The 26,040-nt window shown below is 35.9% G+C and overlaps 1 protein-coding gene and 1 non-coding gene across 6 annotated transcripts in view; one reads left to right on the top strand and one right to left on the bottom strand.

Annotated features, from left to right (window-relative positions):
* Positions 1–528: 528 nt before the first annotated feature.
* Positions 529–26,040, bottom strand: part of Plekha1 (pleckstrin homology domain containing A1) — a 61,938-nt gene continuing 36,426 nt past the window's right edge. For 2 of the 5 annotated variants that reach the window (XM_015498353.2, XM_048791351.1), the window contains 8 exons: positions 25,523–25,620; positions 19,255–19,380; positions 14,814–14,957; positions 13,503–13,571; positions 9,228–9,292; positions 7,936–7,999; positions 5,980–6,069; positions 529–3,095 (listed from right to left, as the gene is read on the bottom strand). In XM_015498353.2, coding sequence (XP_015353839.1) covers positions 2,778–3,095; positions 5,980–6,069; positions 7,936–7,999; positions 9,228–9,292; positions 13,503–13,571; positions 14,814–14,957; positions 19,255–19,380; positions 25,523–25,620 — 974 coding nt within the window. In that variant the 3' untranslated portion in view covers positions 529–2,777. Of the gene's footprint in view, positions 3,096–4,452; positions 4,559–5,979; positions 6,070–7,935; positions 8,000–9,227; positions 9,293–13,502; positions 13,572–14,813; positions 14,958–19,254; positions 19,381–25,522; positions 25,621–26,040 lie in introns of all 5 variants that reach the window. The other 3 variants (XM_048791349.1, XM_015498354.2, XM_048791350.1) reach the window with 3 other exon arrangements.
* Trnat-ggu lies at positions 13,201–13,273 on the top strand. Its single transcript has one exon. It is a non-coding gene; the product is annotated as a tRNA-Thr (tRNA).

Here is a 26,040-nt window from a genome sequence, read left to right as displayed (position 1 = left end):
AGCCAGCCTCAGCAACTTAGCAAGGCCCTAAGCAACTCAGTGAGACCCTGTCTCTAAATAAAATACAAAAAAAGGGCTGGGGATGTGGTTCAGTGGTTGAGTGTCCGAGTTCAATCCCCAGTGCCCAAAACAAACAAACAAAAAACAGGGAAAAGTTGCGAGAAGCAGCAGCCCATGGAGTTTTTTATGAGGGTACCTCAATGTCCCACCTGGGAATCAAAAGGCCTCTGCATCAAGCCTAGGCTCACACCATCTAACCAATGAGCAAGCATGATAAGCAACCCTGATTGTCTGATTCTATGCTTGCAAACTCCCCCACCCCCCAAAACCCTGACATCTTTCCTTGTATAACTTCACGTGAAGCTATGCCTTTAAAATTCACAGATCTGAAGTTTCTTAATTTTTCAAAGATTAGCAAATAATTACTATCCTTAAATATGTAAATTTAAGTCGATTACCAAAAACATTTTGTACTTGCCCTGTTTACTTGTTCATAGGAGAGCTGAAGCAAATGGAATGAGAAATAAATTAGAATGAATTCTGAGCAGTTTATTCTCAAGTCATTACAGTGTTCAACCAGTTCAACATATAAAGATAAAAGACGTAACAGTAAACATTGGGAGGCACACATTCCCATTCTGAAAGAAGACAGGTTACACACACAGGAAAAAAAAAATGCAGCAAATATTAGGGTATTCAAAGTAATTTTTTGACACTTCAGATGTGACATATTTACAAGAAAAGTGTAAGTTTTAAAATAATTAAATAATTTCCATAGACTTATAAAAGAATTGAGATAAATACTAGGAGACCCTGACAATCACAAGAACATTTTCCTATGCTATTGAACAAGGGTAGTTCTATAAAAAGTCCCAAAATAGAGCTAATATTTGCCACCATTAAATATATCAAATTACCAATACCAAAATATGCTAAAAGGAACATGCAATGTGGAAGCTGTACCAAAGAAAACAGCATCAAGCTCTTGAATATTGCAAAGTTCTATACAAGTTTTCTTAGGTGCATCCATGAAACAAAACTTCTTTCAAAAGAGCCATTAAAATGGGTAGGTCAGCAGAAAAAGTGTAATTATTTAAAACCTTTTTATTCTATCCTTTTCAAATGTAGGTGCAAAAGAGAAAAATCTAAATATAACTTTAAAAAATATTAGCTTATGAATAAAAAAAGGTGAGTGGTGCATTCTTATGCATTTGGATTTTTTAAAAATATTTTTTCAAATTGCAGATGAACACAATACCTTTATTTATTTATTTATTTTTATGTGGCACCGAGGATCAAACCCAGTGCCTCCCATGTGCTAGGCAAGCACTCTACCACTGAGCCACAACCTCAGCCCCTGCATTTGGATTTTTTAACTCATACTCTATTAATTCTAGTATTATGTATCTTAAGCTCTGGACCTTACCACACTAGTAGAAAATTTTCCTTCCTCTCAGACAAGAAGTCATCTTAGAAAATAAAAAGGAGAAATGGTGATATGTATGAATTCAAAACAAAACAGTACTGGAAAATGGTAAAATATAAAAATAGCAGCATGTGTAATTCAAGACTGTGTTCTTAAAGCAAATGTTTAAGACTGAACTGCAAAATGGCGCTTTCTCAAACTAGTCTATTGCAACAATAGAATTCTTTAGAGAGGTGCTGATATTTTTGACATCCCCATGATTAAGTGTATACTTAAAATTGTTTTTTAAAACATGTATATTGCACAGGTAAGTATAATACCAGCATTCTGGTATCTCTAACATAAAATGCTATATTATTTAACATATTAAGCTATGCTACTAAAAGTTTTATCTCAATGTTTAAAGCCAATCATGTAGGAATTTTGAGCATATTAATCTCAACATATTCTTAAACAAGATGGAAAAACACAGGCACTTGAATACAGGTTATTAGTAACAAAAAAGTAGAGGCCACAATTTCATGACTAAGGGCAGTTACGTTGTCACATATAAAGTTGAAGTCTTTCACCAATCCAAATGGAGATGAGAAATATTTACAAAATTTTGTTAAGAAAATCAGGTATCTCCAATACTTCCAACCTAATGATCGTCACTGAACAAAAGCACTGACAGCTGCAAGGCCTAAGCTTTTTCAAACAAATATTTAAAATACAGTTTGAATTCTAATCCCCCCCCCTTTCTCCAGCCTAATACAACCCCCCATCCCCACCAAGGGTCTAAATCATATCTTCTGTGCAAAATTTAACACTCATCTCAAGATCCAGGGCATCAAAAATGGTTATGATTTCAAAATAGTCTACATTGCAGTATAAATTTTGCAGCACCACAGACATCATGAGCTTAAGAATCTTAGTCTGGCAATATTTCATTCAATAATATTAACCAATAATGATGTTTAAATATCAACATTTAATAGGAATCATAGTAGCATTTTTTAAATGACCAAAATCATTAATAAGCATTTTCAATGTTTATAAGTCGTTAAACATTTAAACTGTCAAAGTCACTAGAAAAAAAAATACCACACACATATTTTTACCACCCAAAGGAGAATACACAAAGCTTCAGATAGTTGATACGAAGACGATCAGGTTTTTTCCTTCTTTCTGAAAAAAATGACATTTCACTTGGCTACTCCCTAGATTCTTGGTTTACCAGCTTTCAAAGAGTACATCTAAGAGGCAGTATAATATATGCATTAAAACCCACTTCCCCCTTTATCATCTTTGGCTAGAAGCCTCATGAAGGACACTGAGGATGGATGGTGGTAGGCCCCTGCATGCTTCCATCTTACACATCACTGACTGGAAGGCTTGCATCATCCAAGTCCACGGGGTCACCATCTTTTTCCTGAGGGCCATTTTTACTTTGAGGTTTTAGCAGAGCTTGTTCAGTCACTTTGGAAGCTGGTTCTCTTGTAGAGATAGTCTGGACCTTGAAGTTCCCTGGCCTGACCTTGGCAAGAGATTCGTAAAATCCTCGCTTCTCCATGGTAAAGCTTGAGACCAGAGAGTTGCTGCGAGAGGCTGTGGAATGTGAGGTGGCTGCTGCTGCGGCACCGGCAGGACGGACAGTGTGTTTGGACTCTGAAGGACTGTGGGAATGCTCCTAGAAAGAGGAGTAATGGTCAGACACCGTCAATCATTGACAATAAGGTTAGTAATTCAGCGTAAGACTCGATTCTCTGAAAAACACACATACACGCACACGCAGCAGAAGCATAAGCCATGCAGGATAAATGCGCAAGTTCTTTCCCAAAGCAAATGCATTTTTAAAGGTGAGTTTAAAGCAATGACAGCCAACAACCATTTCTATTAAGAACCTAGTTCTGTCACCAAAGCTGAATTTGGCAGCTAATGACACTTTGAAGACTTAGCCAGCCTAAACCAGGATAGTGTTCCAACTGCAACTGAACTGTATTTAGAGGAAGCCTACCAGCTTTACCTTTTATTTAAGAGTATATTCTCAATTGACAATGGGAATTATCCCGTGTATTTTAATAGATAAAAATACAAAGTCGTAAATTTCTCTGATAATCAGGAATCAAGATTTTTCAAATATTCTATCTTAACAATCTGATAAAATTTAGTTTGATTCCCTAAATTTCATTGCAACCAATAAGAACACGGTCTTTTTATCTAATTTCATGTATTTAGTTTTGAATGTTATATATTCATATGGTTTAAGATTTTAAAGGTAAGAAAGAGCATATAGTCATTTTTAAACTGGTGAAGTAATATCAATTATGAATTTTAAAATGCTTCTAACTAGATCAAATCAGAATATACCTTTAAACTTGACCATTCTAAGTGCATTGTGCCATATACTTCCTAGTATATTCTGTTCATTTATGATACCAGTGGCTTTGAAAACAAAGTACTACAAATTACAAAAACACAACAGAGTTCTATTACATGGCTGAATTTCACTAGATTTAAAATGCCATGCAAATTAGTTTATCCAATGTATATGCATGCAAGGCTTGTATATATTATTGGAACAAAGGTAAATTTCAAGTGCTGCAGTATAAAATATCTCAAAAAACATAAAATATAGAAATTCTTGTAGCAATTCAGTAAGTGAATTTTTAGAACCTAGCTTAATATCTCTTTACATTATTTAAGTTGTATTTTTTAAATCTTTTTAATAAATTACACATTCAGGGCTGGGGCTGTGGCTCAGAGGTAGAGCGCTTGCCCAGAATGCATGAGGCACTGGGTTGGATCCTCAGCACCACATGAAAATAAAATAAAGATATTATGTCCACCTATAACTAAAAAATAAACATTTTTTAAAAATACACATTCAACCTGATGACTGCAGTGAAAGTTTGTGTTAGTGTTGACAAAGTCAGTCATGACAACTGCAAAAGGCAGTTTAGTGAACTCAACTTTCTAAGATCAGCTGTTAAGTAGTGAGTCAGGCCCTCCACTAAGAAGGCACGTTTGCGTGAGAGCCCACATACGTGCTGCATTCACCAGTTCTTGATGTATACCTCTGTATACAAGGGTTCGACAGCCTTCTGGCCTGCCGCATCTGGAACACAGTGCAAAGCTAAGATTAGAGTTAACCTATACGTGGGAGAGGGAGGAAAAGAGAAAGTTGTGCTGACAGTGACAGCTAGATAGTTCACCTGCCCCCACCACAAAGCACAAAACACAAGCACCCTTCTCCAGCTTCTCCTCTTCCCAACAGACATTGTTTTTGCAGAGAATCTCAGAGTTGACTACTGAAAAGGTCACATAAAATGAAGGTAGTTACAAAATTAACACCCACAAAAGTGACTTCTCAGACATTCCAAAAAGGATATAACTAGAATTTGCTGATCTGTAATTATCACCACCAGGACATTAAAAGACAACACTTCCAGGAAAAGTATTAAAAGTACAGATTACATATAATGAATCTAGATAATAAAAGCTATATATTACATACTAGACTACATTCTACCCTTGACAATGCAACACTTTAAGACACTACATTTTTTATTTCTCAGTAGAATTTGTATTTTCAGATGAGAGATCGGTGGCCAAAGTATTCCAAAGGAAAATACGTCTTATTATATAATTGAACAAGATATATAAAAGACATTACTACTTCTGAGTAGAATGTTTAGTTATTTCAATTTTATTATCATGCTACCACAAAGATAATTATGGTAGCTTTCTGAAGCAGGCTTTTATTTATTTATTTTTGGGGTACCAGGGATTGAACTCAGGGGCAATCGACCACTGAGCCACAACTCCAGCCCTATTTTGTATTTTATTAGAGAGAGGGTCTCACTGAGTTGCTTAGCACCTTGCCGTTGCTGAGGCTGGCTTTGAACTCATGATCCTCCTGTCTCAGCCTCCCAAGCCACTGAGGTTACAGGCATGCACCATTGCACGCAGCTTGAAGCAGGCTTTTAAATTAACCTGCTACAAAATAAACAAACATGAAATAGAAAATACTGAATGGGAGAACTAAACTATATTTAAGGTTCCAGCTTGGTCAGGAGTCTTATGGCATGCTAAGCCAAAAAATTAACCCCCAAACCAAAAAACCAAAAATGAAACAAAATGTTAACTGATATTAGAAAAGTAAAGAATAAATTGACTTTCACAAAACTGTGTAATGCTGGAACTAAAAGTGCCTTTCATGATTAGGCCACATTCCACACTAAGAGTCTTTCAAATTATACCAAATCTAGACCTAATGACAAGTTAAGAATTGCTAAAACAAAGCAAGGAAATGTCTATTCTTTCATTGCCCTGCTTGTGCATTTAACACAATACAATGCACAGAAAGTTAAGTATATGTAACACTACAAGGAAGCATTAAATTAGAAATGCATTATTCTTCGCAAGTCTAATTGGTCTAAAAGTTAACATGCAAATAAATCTAAAAAAAAAAGAAAGAAAGAAACCAAAGGGATTAGGGGGAGAGGAAGGAAAACAATTCGACCGGGTGCTGGGACCTGTGGGACTGTCACCCCAGAGAGCAGGAAACCTACAGAAGATGCTGATCTGCCAGGTCCCCGCTGTGCTACAATGGCGCCAGAGACTGCTTTAATCCAACTGTGCATCTCTTCAGGGCTATCAGCCTAAAGGAAATAAAGGATTCGGTTAATTTTTCCTCAATATGTACCTTCTACTTCCATAAATCCAACATATTTATTTTGGTAACTTGTACTGCCACCTACAAAATCATTATCTAAGACAATGGTTTCCCAAAATTTTGGAAACAAACAAACAAACAAAATATATATATATATATATATATATATATATATATATCTNTTATTTTATTTATTTATTTTTATGTGTGCTGAGGATCAAACCCAGTGCCTCACACATGCTAGGCAAGGACTCTACCACTGAGCTGAGCTATAACGGGAGCCCTTGGAAACACTTTTTGGGTGGGGGGGCGGGGACTGGAGATTCAATCCATGGACACTTAACTAGAAGCCACATCCCCAGCCCTTTTTAATATTTTATTAGAGACAGGATCTTGCTGAGTTGCTTAAGTCCTTGCTAAGTTGGTAAGGCTGGTTTTGAACTCTCAATCCTCCTGCCTCAGCCTCCCGAGCCACTGGGATTACAAGTATGTGTCACTGTGCCTGGCAGAAATACTTTTTTAAACCAGGTTTTGCTGGTTAAGTTACTATACCAAGACATAAGTTGAGAACTAATATTTTGAGATCAGACACATCTAAAAGGGTCCATAATGAATACTTCTGGAAATAAAATAATAAAAGGAAGAAGTCAAAGAAAGCCTTTCTTATTTTGTTCTTTCAATATGTACATAGCTGTCATTTAAAAAAAAATTTTGACATCATTTTACATATTATTTTTCTAGAAATAATTTTTAGTAGTACTATTTAGAAGTCATATTCCAAAATGCCATATTCCTTGATAAGTACTTAGCAGTCATATTCCAAAATGCCATATTCCTTGATAAGTACTTAGCTTACTTAAGTTGGCAACAGTGGCGCACAACTATAATTTCAATACGTTGAGATACCTGAAAAACACTTAGTTATTGGGATTATAGACATAGTACCACCACACCTGGCTAACAAATATTCTATTAAAAACCTTTCTATTCCACAAATAGATAATAATAACTTAAACTGCTCTTGAGTTTACAAGTATTCATTTGTTTAGTATTTTCATCAATACTATTTAATTTTGTCTATGATTGGATTTCATTTTATATTTCTCTAAATGCTAAAGATGTTGAATTTTTATGATTATTGAACACTTAGATCATCTCCTGTATGAATTGAAGTTCAAGGATCTTCCCTGCATTTCTGTTGTGGTACCTGGCTACAAGGATTAAAAAAAAATAAACCCAAAAGGCAAATATAGTTTCATTTCAAGAAAAAAATCATTTTACTAATTAATAAAAAACAAATTGCTCTTTTGCTTCCCTTCAGTAAAAAAAAAAAAAAAAACCTTTCTATGGGTCTGGGGATGTGGCTCAAGCGGGTAGCGCGCTCTCGCCTGGCATGCGTGCGGCCGGGTTCGATCCTCAGCACCACATACAAAGATGTTGTGTCCACCGAAAAACTAAAAAATAAATATTAAAAACAAATTCTCTCTCTCTCTTTGAAAAAAAAAAAAACACCTTTCATAGGAGGCAGGCGTGGTTGCACACGCCTGTAATCCCAGTGGCTCGGGAGGCTGATAGAGGATTGCAAGTTCAAAGCCAGCCTCAGCAAAAAAAGTGAGGCACTAAGCAACTCAGTGAGACCCTGTCTCTAAATAAACACAAAAAGAACTCGGGATGTGGCTCAGTGGTTAAAGCACCCCTGGTACCTAAAAAAAAAAAAAAAAAAACCTTCTAGGGCTAGAAGTATAGTGCTTGCCTAGCATGGAAGCCACTGGGTTCGATTCTCAGCACCACATATAAATAAATAAGTATATAAATAAATAAATAATCTATGATTTTCAAATAAGTACCTTACCTGTACGTAGAAAGTTCGAGACGTTGTTACAATTTCAAACAGGTTGTCCCTCATCATTATATCACTGTTACCAAAAAAAAAAAAAAAAAAAAAAGTTGTATTTAAATAGCAGTTGTTGGGCAGTTTTGTTTTTTTTTTTTACCTGTTTATAATCTGTGCCAAGTATGTGTCAACAATTATATATCACAGGTAAAACTGATTTACAAAAGTCAGTTTTTAATTCAAACCATTTATTTTGGGTATTTTTGCAAAAATTTTTACACATATAATTTTAATAAAGCATCTAACTATGAAGAAATGAATTTTTTAAATTATTTTTTTAGTCATACATGAAGAAATGAATTTAATATACCAATTTGTCAAATCTGATGGCATAATTATAAGTTGCTCATATTAATTTTTTCCTTTCTCATTAATAAGCTATTCCTGAACTTTTAGTTTTTAAAAAATAAACAAGATATTTCAATACTTTTGAGATTTTTTGTGGGGGAGGGGACCATTGATTGAACTCGGGGATGCTTGACCACTAAGCCACATCCCCAGCCCTATTTTGTATTTTATTTAGAAACAGGGTCTCACTGAGTTGCTAAGCACCTTATCTTTGCTGAGGGTGGCTTTAAATTTGTGATTTTCAGGCCTCAGCCTTCCAAACCGCTGGGATTGGAGCCACTGGGATTACAGGACTGGGCCACTCCAATACGCTGGAGAATTTCGAAAACTTTAGCAAATTCCAACTATAAAAAGTTAAAGATAAGCCAGGTGCAGTGGCACAAGCTTGTAATCCCAATGTGGGAAGCTGAGGCAGGAGGAACTCGCATTCACAACCAGCTTTAGAAATGGCAAGGCGCAGGCTGGGGTTGTGGCTCAGTTGCAGAGCACTTGCCTAGCATGTGTGAGCCACTGGGTTCAATTCTCAGCACCACATATAAATAACTGAATAAATAAAGGCCCATCAACAAGTTAAAACATATTTTTTAAAGAAAGAAATGGCAAGGTACTAAGCAATTCAGTGAGACCCTATCTCTACTTGAGTAGATGAGGAAGGAGGACTGAAAATTCAAGGCAACTTGGGTAGAAAGAGACCATCGAAAATAAAAAATAAAAGGGCTGGGATATAATTATGTAGTACAGAGCCCTGGGTTCAATTCCAATCCTCCTCCCCCTGAGGGGGGAAAAAAAAAAAAGAACCCGCTAGAATAGAAATAAACATAACCTGCAAGCACGTCAATGAAGCCAAGGCAGTCCTCTGTCTTAATAAGCTATGCCAGTGTCAAGTCTGAGCACTTCCTTACCTTTGCTTACACTCTTGAACTTTATGAACCTCTTTAAGTGGTATTACGCGGAGAGGTTCCTTTTCCTGGCAAAAAAGCAAACAACAGGTGTATGACATTTATCTTTATCATCCCTCAGAGGCTTAGTTGTCTTATTTGGAGATTTGTTTATTTTCATGTGGAGATCTATGTGAAAATTATGGTTCTTTAAGCCCATCTAAGATATAACTATACCTTTTTAAACCACCGAGCATCAGAACAGCTCAAATTCTCTACCCTTCTATGTGTGTTGTTTGAAACAAAGCTTCCAGGCTTAATGAGTATCACTTATTAAAAGCCATGAACCAGCAGAGTTGGTCTTGGAAGGCCCACTGTGTATAGTAAGTGAAGCATGCTACCTCCTCTTTTGGAATGTCACTTTGACATATAAGGCACCTGAGCAGTGAACATTCAGTTTGATGTAAATCTATCATTTTACATATGTCACTTTTATATAAATACATTATTTTAATATGTACCATTTCTTGGAGTGCCAGGGCATCTACCAGACTTTTATATGTGTTACCTCACACTTTCCACAATCCTATATACACATGCTACTATTCACCTGAGAAAACTAAGGATTAGGCATGCTACTAAAACTAAATATAAAAATATAAATGTAAGATAACTGGTTTCTAGTAGGATAATATTGATACTATACATTCCATTAAAATACTATATCCATATTTCACTGAATATGCTACCATGAGATTAAGACATAACATTATTTTATGTAGCACCAAGAAATCAAATTTTCAAAGTTTTTTACAAAAGTTTTATTTTGAAATAATTTGAGACTACAGGAGACTTACAAAAATAGTACCAAGAATTTCTACATACCTTACACCTCATTTCTAAGATATTAATATTTTCCACTTGCTTCAACACTGTGCATGTGTGTATGAATACATATGTTGAGTATACTTTCCTGAAATGTTTGAAGTTATAGATATGATACATTTTTCTAAATACTTCAGTGTATTTTCTTTTTCTTTTTTTGTATCTGGGACTGAACCCCTAGGCACACAACCCCTGAGCAATATCCCAGTCCTTTCCTTTTATTTTGTTTTGGTTTTTTTGTTTGTTTCTTTTGGGTACGGGGGATTGAACTCAGGGGCACTCAAACACTGAGTCACATCCCCAGCCCATTTTTTGTATTTTATTTAGAGACAGGGTCTCACTGAGTTGATTAGTGCCTTGCCATTGCTGAGGCTGGCTATGAACTTGCAATACTCCTGCCTCAGCCTCCCGAGCTGCTGGGATTACAGGTATGTGCCACTGTGCCCAGCTGTCTCTGTTTAAACATTGAAGAAATCATGAATTTACACAAAACTTGAAAAGCTAGCACACATACACAAAAAGTTTTTCCTAAGTCATTTCAGAGTTAGCTGCTGACTTGGCTTTCACACTACCTCTGAGTACTTTGGTGCTCATTTTCTATAAAGACATCTTCTTACATAATCACATTATAGCCAATAAGTCAGGACACTGTCCCAAAATGTATTTTTTTTCCCCCGGTCCAGGGATTGAACTCAAGGGCACTGGACCATTGAGCCACCTCCTCAACCCTATTTTGTATTTTATTTAAAAACAGGATCTTACTGAGTTGTTTAGTACCTTGCTTTTGCTGAGGCTGGCTTTGAACTCTCCAGCCTCCTGCCTCAGCCTCCTAAGCCACTGGGATTACATATGTGTGTAATCACACCCAGCCTCAAATGTCTTTTATTAGAGCAAACGCACTCTATTCAGAATCAGACTACATCTGCACCATCTCACTTTTCCTTCCCTTAGTATGAACAGTTCCTCCTCCTTTCCTTGACTTTTATAATCTTTACATTCGTAATCTTTACATTTTACATTCATAAAACTAAAAAGAGTTATTCTGTAGAATGTTCTTCATTTGGGTGTGTCTGGTGTTTTTTCATGATTAGATTCAGATTATGCATATTTGGCAAGAATATCATAGAAGTAAAGCTGGGTCCTTCTCATACCATCCTGTCGGATGATAAGTGATTTTAATTTTCTTATTTAAAAAGTTCATTTGAATCATTTACCCGTCTGATTAAAGGGTTTTCTGCCAGTTTTTTTCACCATAAATTTGCTCTTTTCCCATAAATAAGTATTCTGAAAATGTAAATATCACATTCCTTACTATACATACAAATCATTTACCATTCAACCATTTATTTATATATATATGGATTCCTATTTTATCCAGTGAGCTATAACCTGTTATCCTCATTATTCATTTTGATGCTCTCATTGTCCCAAATTTGGTGAGAGGGAATGTTTTCAAAGTGGCTCATGGGATGAGCACTGAATATATAATAAAAAGGACTAGGGATATGGCTCTGTGGTAGAATGCTCTGGTTTTTGGTTTCTTTCTTTCTTTATTTAAGGTGGGGGGGAAGGGAAGGAAGTGGCTTTTGGGTCTTTTTACCTGTCTTTATCATTCTACAAGTACTTCCTTTTTAGTTGTAAATGGACAGCATGACTTTATTTTGTTTATTTTTATGTGGTGCTAAGGATTGAGCCCAGGGCCTCACACTTGCTAAACAATGCTCTGCCAACCCTGAGCTACAGCCCCAGCCCCTGAGTACTTGCTTTCTGATACAAGACATTCCATGCTCACCTTCCATTTATTTCTCTTATCCCACTCTATAATCTGCTATTTCTCTTTGGAAACCATTTCTGAAATGATACTTTTCTTGGGACACAGAGCTAGGGAATGCATTACACACACACACACACAATACATTTAAATCCACATCTATCTCAGTGTGCTAAGTTATGCCAGATTTATCCAATTCCAATCTAAGACCAAAATTTTGTCATTTTTCTTATTTGTCCTTCCTTGGTTTGACAGAAACTTGGCTTCCTTTATCTTTAATATATTTCCCCATTTTATCCTTTTATGTTTGTAACCATTCTCCCAACTCTGCCACCATCTTCTTCCCCATGAGGATGACACTTTCTTCTCCCTACTCCATGCTGGGCTATCCCTGAAAGAGGACAAACTCATCCTGTGTGATTGCTGACTGCCCACACCAAGCTATGCTGACTACTCCCTCTTTTCTACAGCCACAAAAGCTTCCTAGAAGAGCTGATAGCTGAGATGACACTTAAAATAGTCTCTTCCTATTTTCTAGAGCACCACTGCCATATATAGTAGTCACTAGTTTTGTGTAACTATGTCAATTTTAATTAATTAAAATGAAATAAATTCAGTTTTCATTTTAAAGTAAAATGAAGTCAATTCCTCAGCTCAGTAGGCACATTTCTAGCACACAAAAGCCACAGGCAGCCACTGGTATGGACAACACAGATATCAAACACTCCCAGCTGTGCAGAAGGTTCTACAGGAATAGTGCTTTTCTGGTGCCTTCATTCAAATAAAGAGCCTGGTTCCCCTCAACAAGAAGAGGTACAGAATTGCATTAATTTATGCAACCATCAATTGCAGGATTCAGGTCAGCTGACAACATTTTAAATAAGGATATCATTCAAACATGTGAGAAAGGGAATCTCAATTTCTGATTCTACCTTCAGATAGGAGAGAAACACCTTACATAAAACAACTTAAGAGTTGATCTGAAAAGATAAAGAAAATATCAGGAGAAGGCAGAAATACAAGGTGTTGTTAGCCTGCAGGGACAACCCTTCAGGAGGACATCTGTAGACAATTAAGTTTAGATCTTTCACGGTGGAAAATCTCTTTGATGATATGACATTTTCATTTAAGATGCATTTAAGAAATATACCATTGGGCTGGGGTTCTGGCTTAGTGGTAGACCACTCACCCCAGGCCCTGGGTTTGATCCTCAGCACCACATAAAATAGATAGATAGATATAGATAGATAGATAGATAGATAGATAGATAGATAGATAGATAGATAAAGGTGTTGTGTCCATGTACAACTAAAAAATTAATATTTAATAAAACAGGGGGTCTGGAGTTGTGGCTCAGTGGTAGAGCGCTTGCCTGGTATGTGAGAGGCCCTGGGTTCAATCCTCAGCAACGCATATAAATAATAATAATTTTTTAAAAAGGTCCACTGACAACTAAAAAAGAAAAAAAGAAAGAAATATACCATTAACCAACAGTTTCACAGTAGAGTAAACTGAACTTTAGGTGCTTCTCAAAACTAGAAGCAGCTTATTCTAAAAATAGAGAACGCACAAAACCATACACCACCACACTGTAACACTTCTCAAGCATTTTTAGATGCAACATTTATGATGCAGCAACATACCAGTTCAGATTTAAAGTAGCCTATTGTGTTTTCATCCAATTGAAAGTATCTTCTCTTCCAGTTTTTCATCTACCAGAAATAAACACAGATATAAGATTTATTTCCAAGAATGTCAAATGTTAATCACTACTTACTCATTCCACTATAAACCCCCAATGAGAAATGCTAAGGATTAAAACACCTCACTACCTTCCCCCAGTGAGGCAATATATGAAACACTGGCTCTCTTTTGCTACCCAGGACTTGAACTTCTGGTTCAACTTTTGGTGTCTAGATTTCAGCTTTTATTAATGATTTTATGATATTTTATATTTTTAATGCTCTAAAAGAGGCACTTTTATTTCCTCGTCATCCCCACAAAGTAAACAGCAAGCACAGGAAATGTTATTAAACCACTGGGTTTCTCTATCTATAAATAAACAGACAAAGAAACCATCTATAAGTATTTTACATGTAGTAGCAAAGCAATAAATACTTAATTCATGAAATAGTTAATGATAAACACATATTTATATATATTTAAATATTTTTACAATTATTTTTATTAATGGGTATACTGAAATGTCCCTAAATGATATTTTGGACTTGGGAGTAAATCAAAAAGGAATCCCTCATTAACACACAACAGAGCATCACGGCCTGGTGACGATTCTGATTCTACCCCTAGACACTCTATAGGGAGAGACTTTCAATCATCGCCTTCATTTCCCTGCACCTAGAGGAAGTCAAACAGAGCTGGAAGAACTTTCCCTGGGCTGACCTAGGGGAATCAGAGTTGCCAGAAAGGGATGAGCAATCAAACAGAATTGCCAAGAGAGTTGCTGGTTTGTTTTTTCCACCTCTTCTATTTTCAAATTGTAAAGTTTATTTTCTCATGCAATTCTGAAAATTTAGCCCACACAGAAAGAATAAATTAAAGAAAAGCATTTTGAATCCTTAGAAATACTGGTAAGTTTATACTTTCTACTTTCTATTGGCTGCCACTTTGCACTAGAGCTCTTTCCCTCACCCATTCTAGAGGATAGAGAGTATCAACAGAAAAACTTTGCAAAATAAATTTAAACTGTTAAAGGCTCATTTAAACTGAAGGTTAATGGTAATAGGCCTTAATTTACCCAACAACCCTTAGACCAAGGAAATACTACCATTACATTTCAAACATAGAACAACCCCTGCTCTAGGTCCTAATGCCCTTCCCAGTATGCTAGTCTCTACTTTCATAAAATAATGCAAACATTCTAAATGTTAACTTGCAAGTTTTCTAGTACATTCACATTTTCATAATCTCACACATTTTATTAAGTTACTCACCACTGCTCCTTGTTTTACACAATATCCAGCTTTGATAACGGCACTGTCAGGAGGTGGTTTTGGAGTAAAGCAAGGAAGATGGCTTTGTGATCGTTTCAAATTATTTCTGTCAACACTCTCGCCACATTCATTTACTTCTTCTTTCTAAAATGGAACAAAAGAAACAAATTTTCTTGCATGTTTGACTTCAAAGCATACTTTCATTTCATATTGTTATCCTAGTAGAAAATCTTCGTATCTACTGTAATGCAGTAGGAACACAGATTTTGAAGAGAGGAATTTTCTAATTAACCCAGGATACCTAATCATATAATCATAATTTACCTTTACCTTTTATTGATTAAAACACAAATTTCCACTTCTGTGAGTCTACAAAGTCTTACTAATGCTTTTATGGGGGACAGGTAACTCATATATATATATATATATATATATATATATATATATATATACACACACACACACACATATACATATATATACACACATACATATATTTTTTTTTTAACTTGTTGATAGACCTTTATTTCATTCATTTATTTATATGTGGTGCTGAGAATAGAACCCAAAACCTCACACATGCTAGGCAAACACTCTACCACTGAGCTACAACCTAGCCCTATAATGTCTTATTTTGAAATAATTATACAAATTCTTGATAGGAAGTTTATCCCCCTCACCAAAAATGTACAAGACATCCTCTGACCCTACAACCAGATTCCCCCAATAAGAAAAGTGTATAACTATAGATTACATAACTAAAACCCAGAACAGACACTGGTACACCTATAAACCTTATTCAGAGCTTACCAGTTCCATAGGTACTCATTTGTCTGTGTGCACATATAGTTCTGCTCAATTTGATCACATGTGTAGATCTGTGTAACCACACCACAATCAAGATAAAGAAGGCTTTACCCCTTTAGAGATCCCACCCCAATCCTTTCGTCATTTATCTGTTCTCTTTGTCTGTAATCTGACACTTTGAGAATATAAGTGAAATCAGGCAGAAGGTATTCTTTGAAATTGATTTTTTTTTCCACTCAGCATAATTCTCTGGAGATTCATCCAGGTCATTCCTTATATCAGTAGTTCAACTCTTTTTGCTGCTGCATTCTATAGTATAAATGTACTGTACCAGTTTTTTAACTTTTACCCATTTACCCATTAAACAGCATGTTCTCCTAGCTATTAGGAGAATTAGGAATAAAGGTACTATAAACATTTATGTAAAGCTTTTTATCTGAACATAATAATCCATATCTTTAGGATAAATGGTTAGGATTATGTTGTAGTTTGAATCTGCAATACTTTCCACCCCAAAGGCTCGTGTGTTGAAGGCTTGGTCCCCAACACAGCAGTATTCAGAGGCAGGACCTTCAGGAAGGTGATTGGATGATGAGGGTTCTAACCACTTCAGTGGACGAAGCCATGGAAAGATTCATAATCTGATGGCATTACTGGGAGGCGGTAGAAATTGCAAGAGGTGGGGCCTAGCTGGAGGAAGTGGGCCACTAAGGGCACTCCCTGGAAGGGTATATCTTGTCCTAGGTTCTTTCTTTGCTCTCTCTGCTACCCACCTCCCATGAGGTACGCAGCTCTGCCCCACCATGCCCTCTCTGCCATGATGCTCTGCCTCACTGCAGGCCCACAGCAACAGAGTTGGCTGACCATAGACTAAAATTTCTGAAACTGTAAGCCAAATTAAATCTTTCCTTCTTTTTTTTTTTTTTTTAAATTTTTTTTTTAAAGAGAGAGAGAATTTTAATATTTATTTTTTAGTTTTTCGGCGGACACAACATCTTTGTTTGTATGTGGTGCTGAGGATCGAACCCGGGCCGCACACATGCCAGGTGAGCGCGCTACCGCTTGAGCCACATCCCCAGCCCCATAAATCTTTCCTTCTTAAAGTTGTTTTTCCTAGATATTTTGTCACAGTGACAAAAAGCTGACTAATACAGAGTACAAATGCTGGGTTGGAGAGCAACTGTTAATTTATTTGTATAGTAATAAAACAGCAAAATCTGCCAAACTCTTTTTTGAGAATGTCTGAACTATTTTACGTTCCCACCAAAAGTGGATGAAAGACTGTTTTTTTCCCTTCATCCTTGTTAGCATTTGTCTTGTCACCAGTTTATTTCAGTTACTCTGATAGGTATGATATTGTGGTCTTACTATTTCCCTACTGACTATTGATGAACATTTTCAAGTGCTTATCATATGTGATTTCATCTTTTGGTGAAATGTCTGTCATGAATTTTGTCCACTTTCTAATTGGATTTTGTTGTTGTTGGGTTTAATTGATGAGAGTTCTTCACATGTTCTAGATACAAGCTCTTTACTGGCTATGTGGTTTGCAAATGTTTCCTCCCAGTCTGAGGCTTTTCCTTTCATCCTCTGAACAAGGTCTCTCACAGGGCAAATTATTTTTAATTTTGATGAGGTGCAATTTATCAATTTTTTCCTTCTGCAGATTATACTTTTGATGTCAAGTCTAAAAATTCTATTTAGTCCTAGATCTTGAAGATTTTCTACAATATTCTTTTTCTAAAAGTATAGTTTTATATGTAAGCCCAGTGTTTTTAACCTCTAACTATACCAGGATTTCATGTTTCTCAGAGCACTGGCTTCTTGTTTGTTTCAACATCTAACAATTTAAAATCCCACAAATAAGCCAAAGGTATATTCAAAAACTCCTAAAATTCAAGAAAAACCTACATCTAAATTGTATACGTACCTTAAGGCTTTTCAACCTGTTCTACATTTAGACAGGTGGACAATACTACTTACATACTTAACTCACTGCTTTCATAAAACTTATTGAATAAATTCATCATGCAAATGAGATTTAACATTTTCCTGATACTATATTACCTAAATGCTTTATAATGAGTAAATACTACTTTATTATTTTATAAACTATTGGTAAATACTAAAGCAATAAAATTCTTTATTATAGAGTGTTTAAAAAATGGCACCCCCCTCAGAACCCAAATTGAAACAGCCGGAGATACAAACTGCTACAATATCTAAATAAAACTAAAGAGAGTCTTGGCCCTACTGTCAGTGCAAGTCACAATACAGGTGAAAGCAGCTTAGTCTAGCTGTATATTCACCAGAAGTTTAACAAGTTAAAATCATTACTTTTAGAAAAAAGTAAATACAGACGCAATCCTATTGTATCTTTTTATCCAACTTTGGTAAAAACTGTAAGCTTCTACTAGAACAAGGAGTTTTATTAATTAATATCCTTTGCCAAGTATAAAGAAAACATTGAACAGCTAATTAATTAATGGTATGATTTTTCTTTCCACTAATCACTGTCCCCTGCCAAAGATCTAAAAAATATGGTGTATAATATAATTTGATTTAAAAGGTTTATAAATGTTAGTTTAAGTTCAAGAGATATGAAGCTAATGAAAATGCATGAACACTGGCAATAATAATTACTTTAAAATTCCTGGTTTCTCAATTACTAGTAATTAAATTTGCATTATAAATTAATTCCCTAAATAGCAAAACAAGAAATATAAGCTCATAAAAAGTAATAATTTCATTAAAAAATGCCTACAAATTTATATTTTTCTTAGTACCCAAGTGAGGCTAGCATGTCAATTCTTTTGGGAAACAATAAAATCAGTATTCAAGAACTCTCTTTAGTTCACTTAGTACAGGTTTTAGGAAAACAGGTTTTAAAAACTGTACATTTTTGCAAATTCTTTGAATCAGCAATTTTATTTCCAAGAACTTATCTTTTAGAAAATACCAATAATGTCTCTAAAGTTTAAGAATGTTCATCATGGCACTATATATAAAAGAAGAAAGAAAAGGGAAAAAGAACTCCATTTGTCCACAATAGAGTATTTGTAAAATTATGGTAAATTCATGGCAGAACTACTATGAGTCAATAAAAATGATATTGAAAGCTGGGCACAGTGGTGGGTTGCTTATAATCCCAGTGACTCAGGAGGCTGAGGTAAGAGGATAGCAAATTCAAGGTCAGCCTCAGCAACTTTACAAGACCTGGTCTCAAAATAAAATTTTGAAATAAAGGACTGAGGTTACAGCTCAGTGGTAGGGCACCCCTGGGTTCAATCACCAATACTGGGGGGAAGGGGGAGCAGAGTAACTATAGATGATTTGGAACATGTTCATGATAAAAGTGGAAAATATCTAATATATAATTCACATCTCCATTTATGGGGAGGAGTACACAGAAGGCTCAGAAAAAAACATGAAATTTACGTATTTTAATCTGTGATTTCCATTTTTCTTAGTAATAAACATATACTTTGGAATTAAGAAACACAAAAATAAGAGTTTCCTACAGTATTGAGTATTGAATTCGTTTAGTAAAGATGCACACTGTTTTGGTTTTGATGACAATATAAAAATCAATAGAATAACAAGACCCTCATACAATAGAAGATTTATTTATTACCTGAGTTGGAGTAATGATGGGTACACCACCAACAATATCAGTTCTGTAAGACACTTGCTTCTTCCCACATTCACCCTGGCGACTTGGATTATCTGAATTAGGCTGTGAGTCTGATTGCTTTGGTACCTGAAACAAAGTTAGTTTGTAATCAGTGTTTTATATGAAACATTCAAAGAATTTCCAATTGTTCATTTATATATAATTGACAAATACATCTGAGTGTATAGGCACACACATGTGAGTACCAATCCCATAGGTTGTCACATTAATTTTCTGATCTAGTAATGCTTTACAATACAGCCATCAAATACTGAGTGCTAACTTGGCACAGGTACTGCTTGATCCATTTCTTCATACTCCTTCTGTGAACCCTATGCAAAGAAGCAGTATCTCCATTTGAGAAGTAAGAAACAGAGACCCAGAGGCATTAGGGAACAGGCTCAGACCCTGGTTGTATTAGATCTAGCCAAGTCTGTTTAACTCTCTTCCAAACCATCATGGACCCTGCTCAATAGAGAACTTTACATGGATTGTAGATCTTTGCCGCCACCCTCCCTTTCCTCCATTTCTACTTAAGATTCCGCAAGGTCTGGGGGTTAGAGATCGTGGCACAGTCATCTTTAATGGCTTCAAGACACAATCTATTTCTAAACACATAAGTATTCAATAAAGGCTGAAAAACTGACTCAATAAACACATTTAAAATCAGCAGGAAAAAAGAACGAAATTCCTAAGATAGAAAAAAAACCAAGGTATTCAAAATAACACAACACTTATTAGGGATTTAAAGATGAGATTCCAATTCTGAAATCAATGATAAATCACTCATAGTATAAACAAATAATGACTGTGATAACAGGAGAATCTCATACATGTATGCCTAACTGATGTGGAATCATATTTAGCATATACTTTAGCTTTTATTTGTGGCCCAACTAGGGACCACAAATAAAATACTCAGCTAATCAATATTTTTGTCTATAGACTGTTAAACATGGTATGAACTTTTTTTTGTTTTTCTGGGAATTGAACACTGGGCACCACATCCCCACCTTTAATCCTCCTGCTTCAGCCCTCTGGAAACTGCTGGGATTATATGTATACACCACCACGCCCAGCTTATGGTCTGAATTTGAATGATAAATTTTTAAGGCTATGAATAAAATGTAGTAAAACCTACAACATCAATTATGATACTTAACATAATGTAAAGGACATTTGGGGATCTTGCAGTCTTTTAGAAACATTATAATAAATACTACTGAAAATCACAAAACTAGTGGCATAAAAACATTTAAGATTAAATGTTACATAGTTAATCTGTTAACAAAGTCCCAAGAGAACTAAAGGACACTCCATTCATGCTGTATCCAAAGTCCCTAATCATGCAGTAGTATGATCCCAAGGTAGGGTGGATTCTCACAAACTGAAATGTGCTCAAGGTATCACCCAGGAACACTATTGACAAATTCAGATCCTCAGGCTTTATATCCAGAAATTCTGATTTAAAAAAAAATCTAGAGTGCAATCCCAAAAAAAATATATTGTAAGAGAAAACACTAAGTGTTTTTGAGGGATGTGTTTCACAAACCATAGTTCAAGAAAACACTGTTCCAAAACCTGTGTTCTTTTTATATGATGCCACTCTCATTAGGTTTATAGAAAAGCAGCTTTTTTGCAAAATAATTAGCAAACACAGACCATGCCTGTGAGAGAGGATGTTGAGCTGCAGCAGACCACACAAACTTGGACATAACTGTTTACGGATATAAATGATTTGTCTCATAGGTGACCTTTAAAACTCCTTCACCTCTCCCTTCCACCCTGCCTCCCTGGTGATGCTTCCACTCAGTCTTTGGGCCCAATCCTTCAGCTTCTGATGTGAACTTATATTACAATGCCAGTCACTGGCAGAAACAAAGGAGAAAGAGAAACAGTAAAGGAAGATCAGAAAGTGAATCCTGGATACCTCAAGTTCTATACATTTTAGACTGCTTAAAAGGCACCACAGGAGTACACAGAATTTTAGCTGCCAACGAAAAATAGAACATCATGCCCTAGAACAACCTGCTGAGGAAACATACACTTTTCTAATAAACAGCATCATGTATCTAAATGATTTTGACAGTGAAACGTCGCCTTTTATCTTACTAAAAAACAAAAACACCATAAAGAGAATTTGAAACCAGAGAGAAAATGATCTCTTTAACTACATTAGATGAGATGTGCTGTCAAGAGGAGACTTATAAAAAAAGTAGTAGCTTCTCCTTTTTACAAGAAGTTGAGAGTTCAGCTGTATATGGTAATTTCCTAAGAAAAATCTTTAGTGTAACTCAAAAATCTACTGAAATTTATATTAGGTTTTCCATTTTTCTTCCAAAATTATAGTATATTAAAAATCCTCAGCTGGGCACAGTGGCACACACCTGTAATACAGCAGCTCAGGAGGCTGAGGCAGGAGGATCGTTTGAGTTCAAAATCAGCCTCAGCAAAAGCAAGGCACTGAGGCAACTCAGTGAGACTTTGCCTCTAAATAAAATACAAAATATGGCTGGGGATATGGCTCAGTGGTCGAGTGCCCCTGAGTTCAATCCCTGGTACCCTCCCCACAAAATCCTTCCTTATGCTGTTAAACCAACTGCTTCCAATTTGTCCCTATAATAAAATCAAAAGTTAAACATAGCATAACTCCAATGTTCAAGTCTAATAATTAACTCAGAATTGCATTTTGTAACAAAAACTACCTAACTTATAGTTACCTTATTATCTTAAGAACAATACAAGCCAAATATCCATAAATATATGTAACTCCCTTAAAAATTATAGGTACTTAGGCTTTGGAAAGTGGCCCAGTAGTACTGTACTTGCCTTAAATACACAAAACCCTAGAATCAACCCTCAATGTATCTCTCTCACACACACACACAATTAATTAAATACATTTTCAATTAATTTTTTTTTTTAATTTAGGTACTCTGAATGAAAAGTTAGTCTAAATTCAGCCATTAAGCTAAATTTTCAAGAACCCTAAGCCACAAGTTTCCAAATAAGTCAACTGTTAATGAGAATCAGAAATGTGGTCTCACAGGGGAGGGTGAGAGCAAGTGTCAGACACTAAGCAGGTCTGGTCCGACTATTGCCTTTCCCTGCTTTCTTTTTTTAAAAACATGATTGTTTTTCATGTGAGATTTGGATGCATTTTAGCATGTATTTCCTTATGAATCTAATGTTAAAAATTCCAATAGTAGGAAAAGAAAAGGTAAAAATAATTTGGGGCTGGGGATGTGGCTCAAGCAGTAGCGCGCTCGCCTGGCATGTGTGTGGCCCGGGTTCGATCCTCAGCACCACATACAAACAAAGATGTTGTTGTGTCCTCCGAAAACTAAAAAAACAATAAATATTAAAAAAAAAAAAAAAAGGTAAAAATAATTAGAGAGTAAAGAGATGAATAAAACAGATTTTGTTATTTATGACGGAAATAAATGGAAATGCTATATATTTCTTAGAGTTAAAGGGAAGGTTGATGTTCAATTTACTAATTAGACAGTACTTGAAGCTAAAACCTGAAAGGTTCAGACACAAATTCCTGGACCTCCCCAGCCATATTTTGTATTTTATTTAGAGGCAGTGCTCTCCACCTGACATGCCAGTTAAAAATATTACTTTAAAACAGAAGGCCCAGCTAACACTCTTGGGCACATATACCGTTTTGTTAGAACCAAAGTCTTATACTCAGTTCAAACTTCAACTTGCTCTCAGTGGCCATTAAAAAAAAAAAGTCAAATTTGAGTTTGTAACACAACCGAAAAGATTAATTTTTACATTAAAATTGACTTTTAAATTAAATCTATAGTAGAGCTGAGCATGGTGGCACACACCTGTACTCCCAGGTTTAGCTACTTGGGAGGCCAAGGAAGGCAGGAGGATCAAAACTTGCCTTGGCAACTTAACTCAGGAAAGCTCAACTACTGAGCCACATCCCCAGCCATGTTTTGTGTTTTATTTAGAGACAGGGTCTCACTCAGCTGCTTAGCACCTTGCCACTGCTGAGGCTGACTGAACTTTCAGTCTTCCTGCCTCAGACTCCCAATCTGCTGGAATTATAGGTGTGTGCCACCTTACCCAGCTGAGTCAAGGATTTCTATATTTCCTAAATGTGAATCATAAAAACCATTACTAACAAATTTACCTCAAAAATCAAAAATTTTAGGGGATGTACCAAGGAATGAAATTGATCAAATTATGTTATGTACATGTACAAATGTTACAATGAATCTGAATATTATGCACAATTATAAAACATCAATAAAAAAACTAAAAATTTCAACATGAAATAAAGCTGCAAAACCACAAAAGCTAATTAAAAATCCACATTTTAAAACATTAAAAAGATGGATGCTTATTACTGTAAATTGTAAAAAAAATAATTCAGGAAAGATACCACATATTGTCTTTTTTTTTTTTTTTTAGTTATAGGTGGACACAATATCTTTATTTAATTTTTATGTGGTGCCGAGGATCGAATCCAGTGTCTCATGCAGGCTAGGCAAGCGCTCTCCTCTGAGCCACAACCCCAGCCCCTTGTCTTTATTTTTCAAGTAGAGAGTATCTACTGAGGTAAAAATGATCAATGAAAACTTTTTAAGAATATATACTTCTGGGACTGGGGTTGTTGCTCAGTGGTAGAGTGCTCGCCTAGAACTTGTGAGGCACTGGGTTCAAACCTCAGCACCACATAAAAATGAAATAAAGATATTGTGACCACCTACAACTAAAAAATAAATATTTTAAAAATATATACATACTTTTGAATCAGTTCAAAATATTCCTTTCCTAAAACTGCAAACCCAAAATAACTTCATGTACAAATCAGATACGATATGTGGGCGTTTTCCATCATGTGGTAACCGACTGTTCTGAAGACAAAAAATTCAATCCACCTGTGAAAACAGCTTTAGCTACAGTAATTCCTTCTGCTGTAATGTAAATGTGGGATCATTCATTTTAGAAGGAATCTAACAAGTGACTAACAAGCTGACTTTTTGGGCTTTTGTTCTTTAAGAGCAAGTTGTTTAGAGCCAGTAAATAACCTCACAATTTAAACACCCTTTAGGGGCTGAGGTTGTGGCTCAGCGGTAGAGCACTTGCTTGGCATGTGCAAGGCACTGGGTTCGATCCTCAGCACCACATAAAATAAATTAATAAAAGAAAGGTATTGTGTCCAACTACAACTTAAAAAAACAAACAAACAAACAACAACAAAAACACCCTTCAGCTGACACAATCCTCACAGGAACTCCTTCCCAAGCCTTTCCAGGCAGCCTACAATGTGTTTCTCTGTTAGTGTAGAAGGTGCAGCAAGGCTCAGTCAGGAGTACACCCTATGCTCCTGCTCATCAGCATCAGTAGTAAAATAAAACATCAGGATAGGCTCTTGTTCAGTGCACTTCAGAGCTAGCTAAGCTCCAAAACCTGATAGACCATCCCCGGGCTCCCAGTCCCACAGTTCACCAGTTCTGAAACCTGTACAAGTCACTCGATCTTTCTAAGCCTCGGTTTTTAGGTAAAACCTTCAGTTCAACGCCTGTCATAGTATAAATAATCAATAAATATTAATGTGCAACAGAAAAAAAAAAAAAAGCTCATGTCAGAAGCAAAGAGGTTGTAGGAGTAGAGGAAGGTCCAAAGAGTACCAAGCTCTGGAACTCAAGGAAAAGGCACAGGAGAGGTTAGAAAGCTAGTGCCTAAGGTCAACTCCTTAGGGCCACCTGGGCAGAACCATCCAGCTGCCACAATCTTCCCACCGGATCCCTATATTGTACCTCATTTCTTAGCCTTCATTTCCCTTTGTTTTGCTCCCATCTTCAACTCCTGCCCTATCAGGGATTAGGCCTATTACCATCACCTGGGTACATACCTGGCAGAAAGCCTCTTCTACTCTGGAAGAAAAAATAACATGCCCTCAAGATAGAACTCTACATGCTACATGTATTTCCCCCAGCAACATAAGAAGTGGTTAAAATCTCCAATAATATATATCCTTATTGGTACATAATGGGTGAAATGCATTTGTGGGCTGATGAAATGTCTGATGGTCACCAGGTACAAGAGAACTATTTCACATTCTGAACATCTGTCTTTTAAACAAAGCTCAAGTATGTGACCTGACAGAAAGCTGGGGACATTTGGTAGGTACATTTTCAAAATGTTAAGATTACTTCCAGACACTCAAAATTGTTAAAAAAAAAAAAAAAATCCAAATACTTACTGTGATTTTTATAGCTTTGTTCAACACATTTACCCATTCTACTAGATCTTGCTGATCGTTGGCTTGTAGAAAATATTTTCTCATTCCTGCATTCATAACTGTTGGAAGGAAAAATAAACATAAAATATTATACTTGTTACCTCTAAACTTGTTCACAGCAGCTAAAAAATCTTGCTAGATTCAACACTTTGAGACTTTCTTGGATTTGACAAAATATATTTGCCTATATAAAATAACCCAATTACATAGGGAAAATTCTTTGATGGGCACATTTTTCATTAAATGGATATACCACAATACAGTGCGTCAATCCCCCAACAATAGACACTCAGGATATCTCCAATTTTTGAAATTAGATAAAATATCAAAACAAAACATCAGCACTAAAAAACAACAAAATCATGGCATTTGCAGGGAAATGGATGGCATTAGAGCAGATTATGCTAAGTGAAGCTAGCCAATCCCTAAAAAACAAATGCAGATGTCTTCTTTGATATAAGGGGGGGCGACTCAAAACA

Source organism: Marmota marmota, unplaced genomic scaffold (assembly GCF_001458135.2).
Source record: "Marmota marmota marmota unplaced genomic scaffold, marMar, whole genome shotgun sequence".
Classification (NCBI taxonomy): Eukaryota; Metazoa; Chordata; class Mammalia; order Rodentia; family Sciuridae; genus Marmota; species Marmota marmota.
This window is presented reverse-complemented; position numbering and strand designations above follow the sequence as displayed.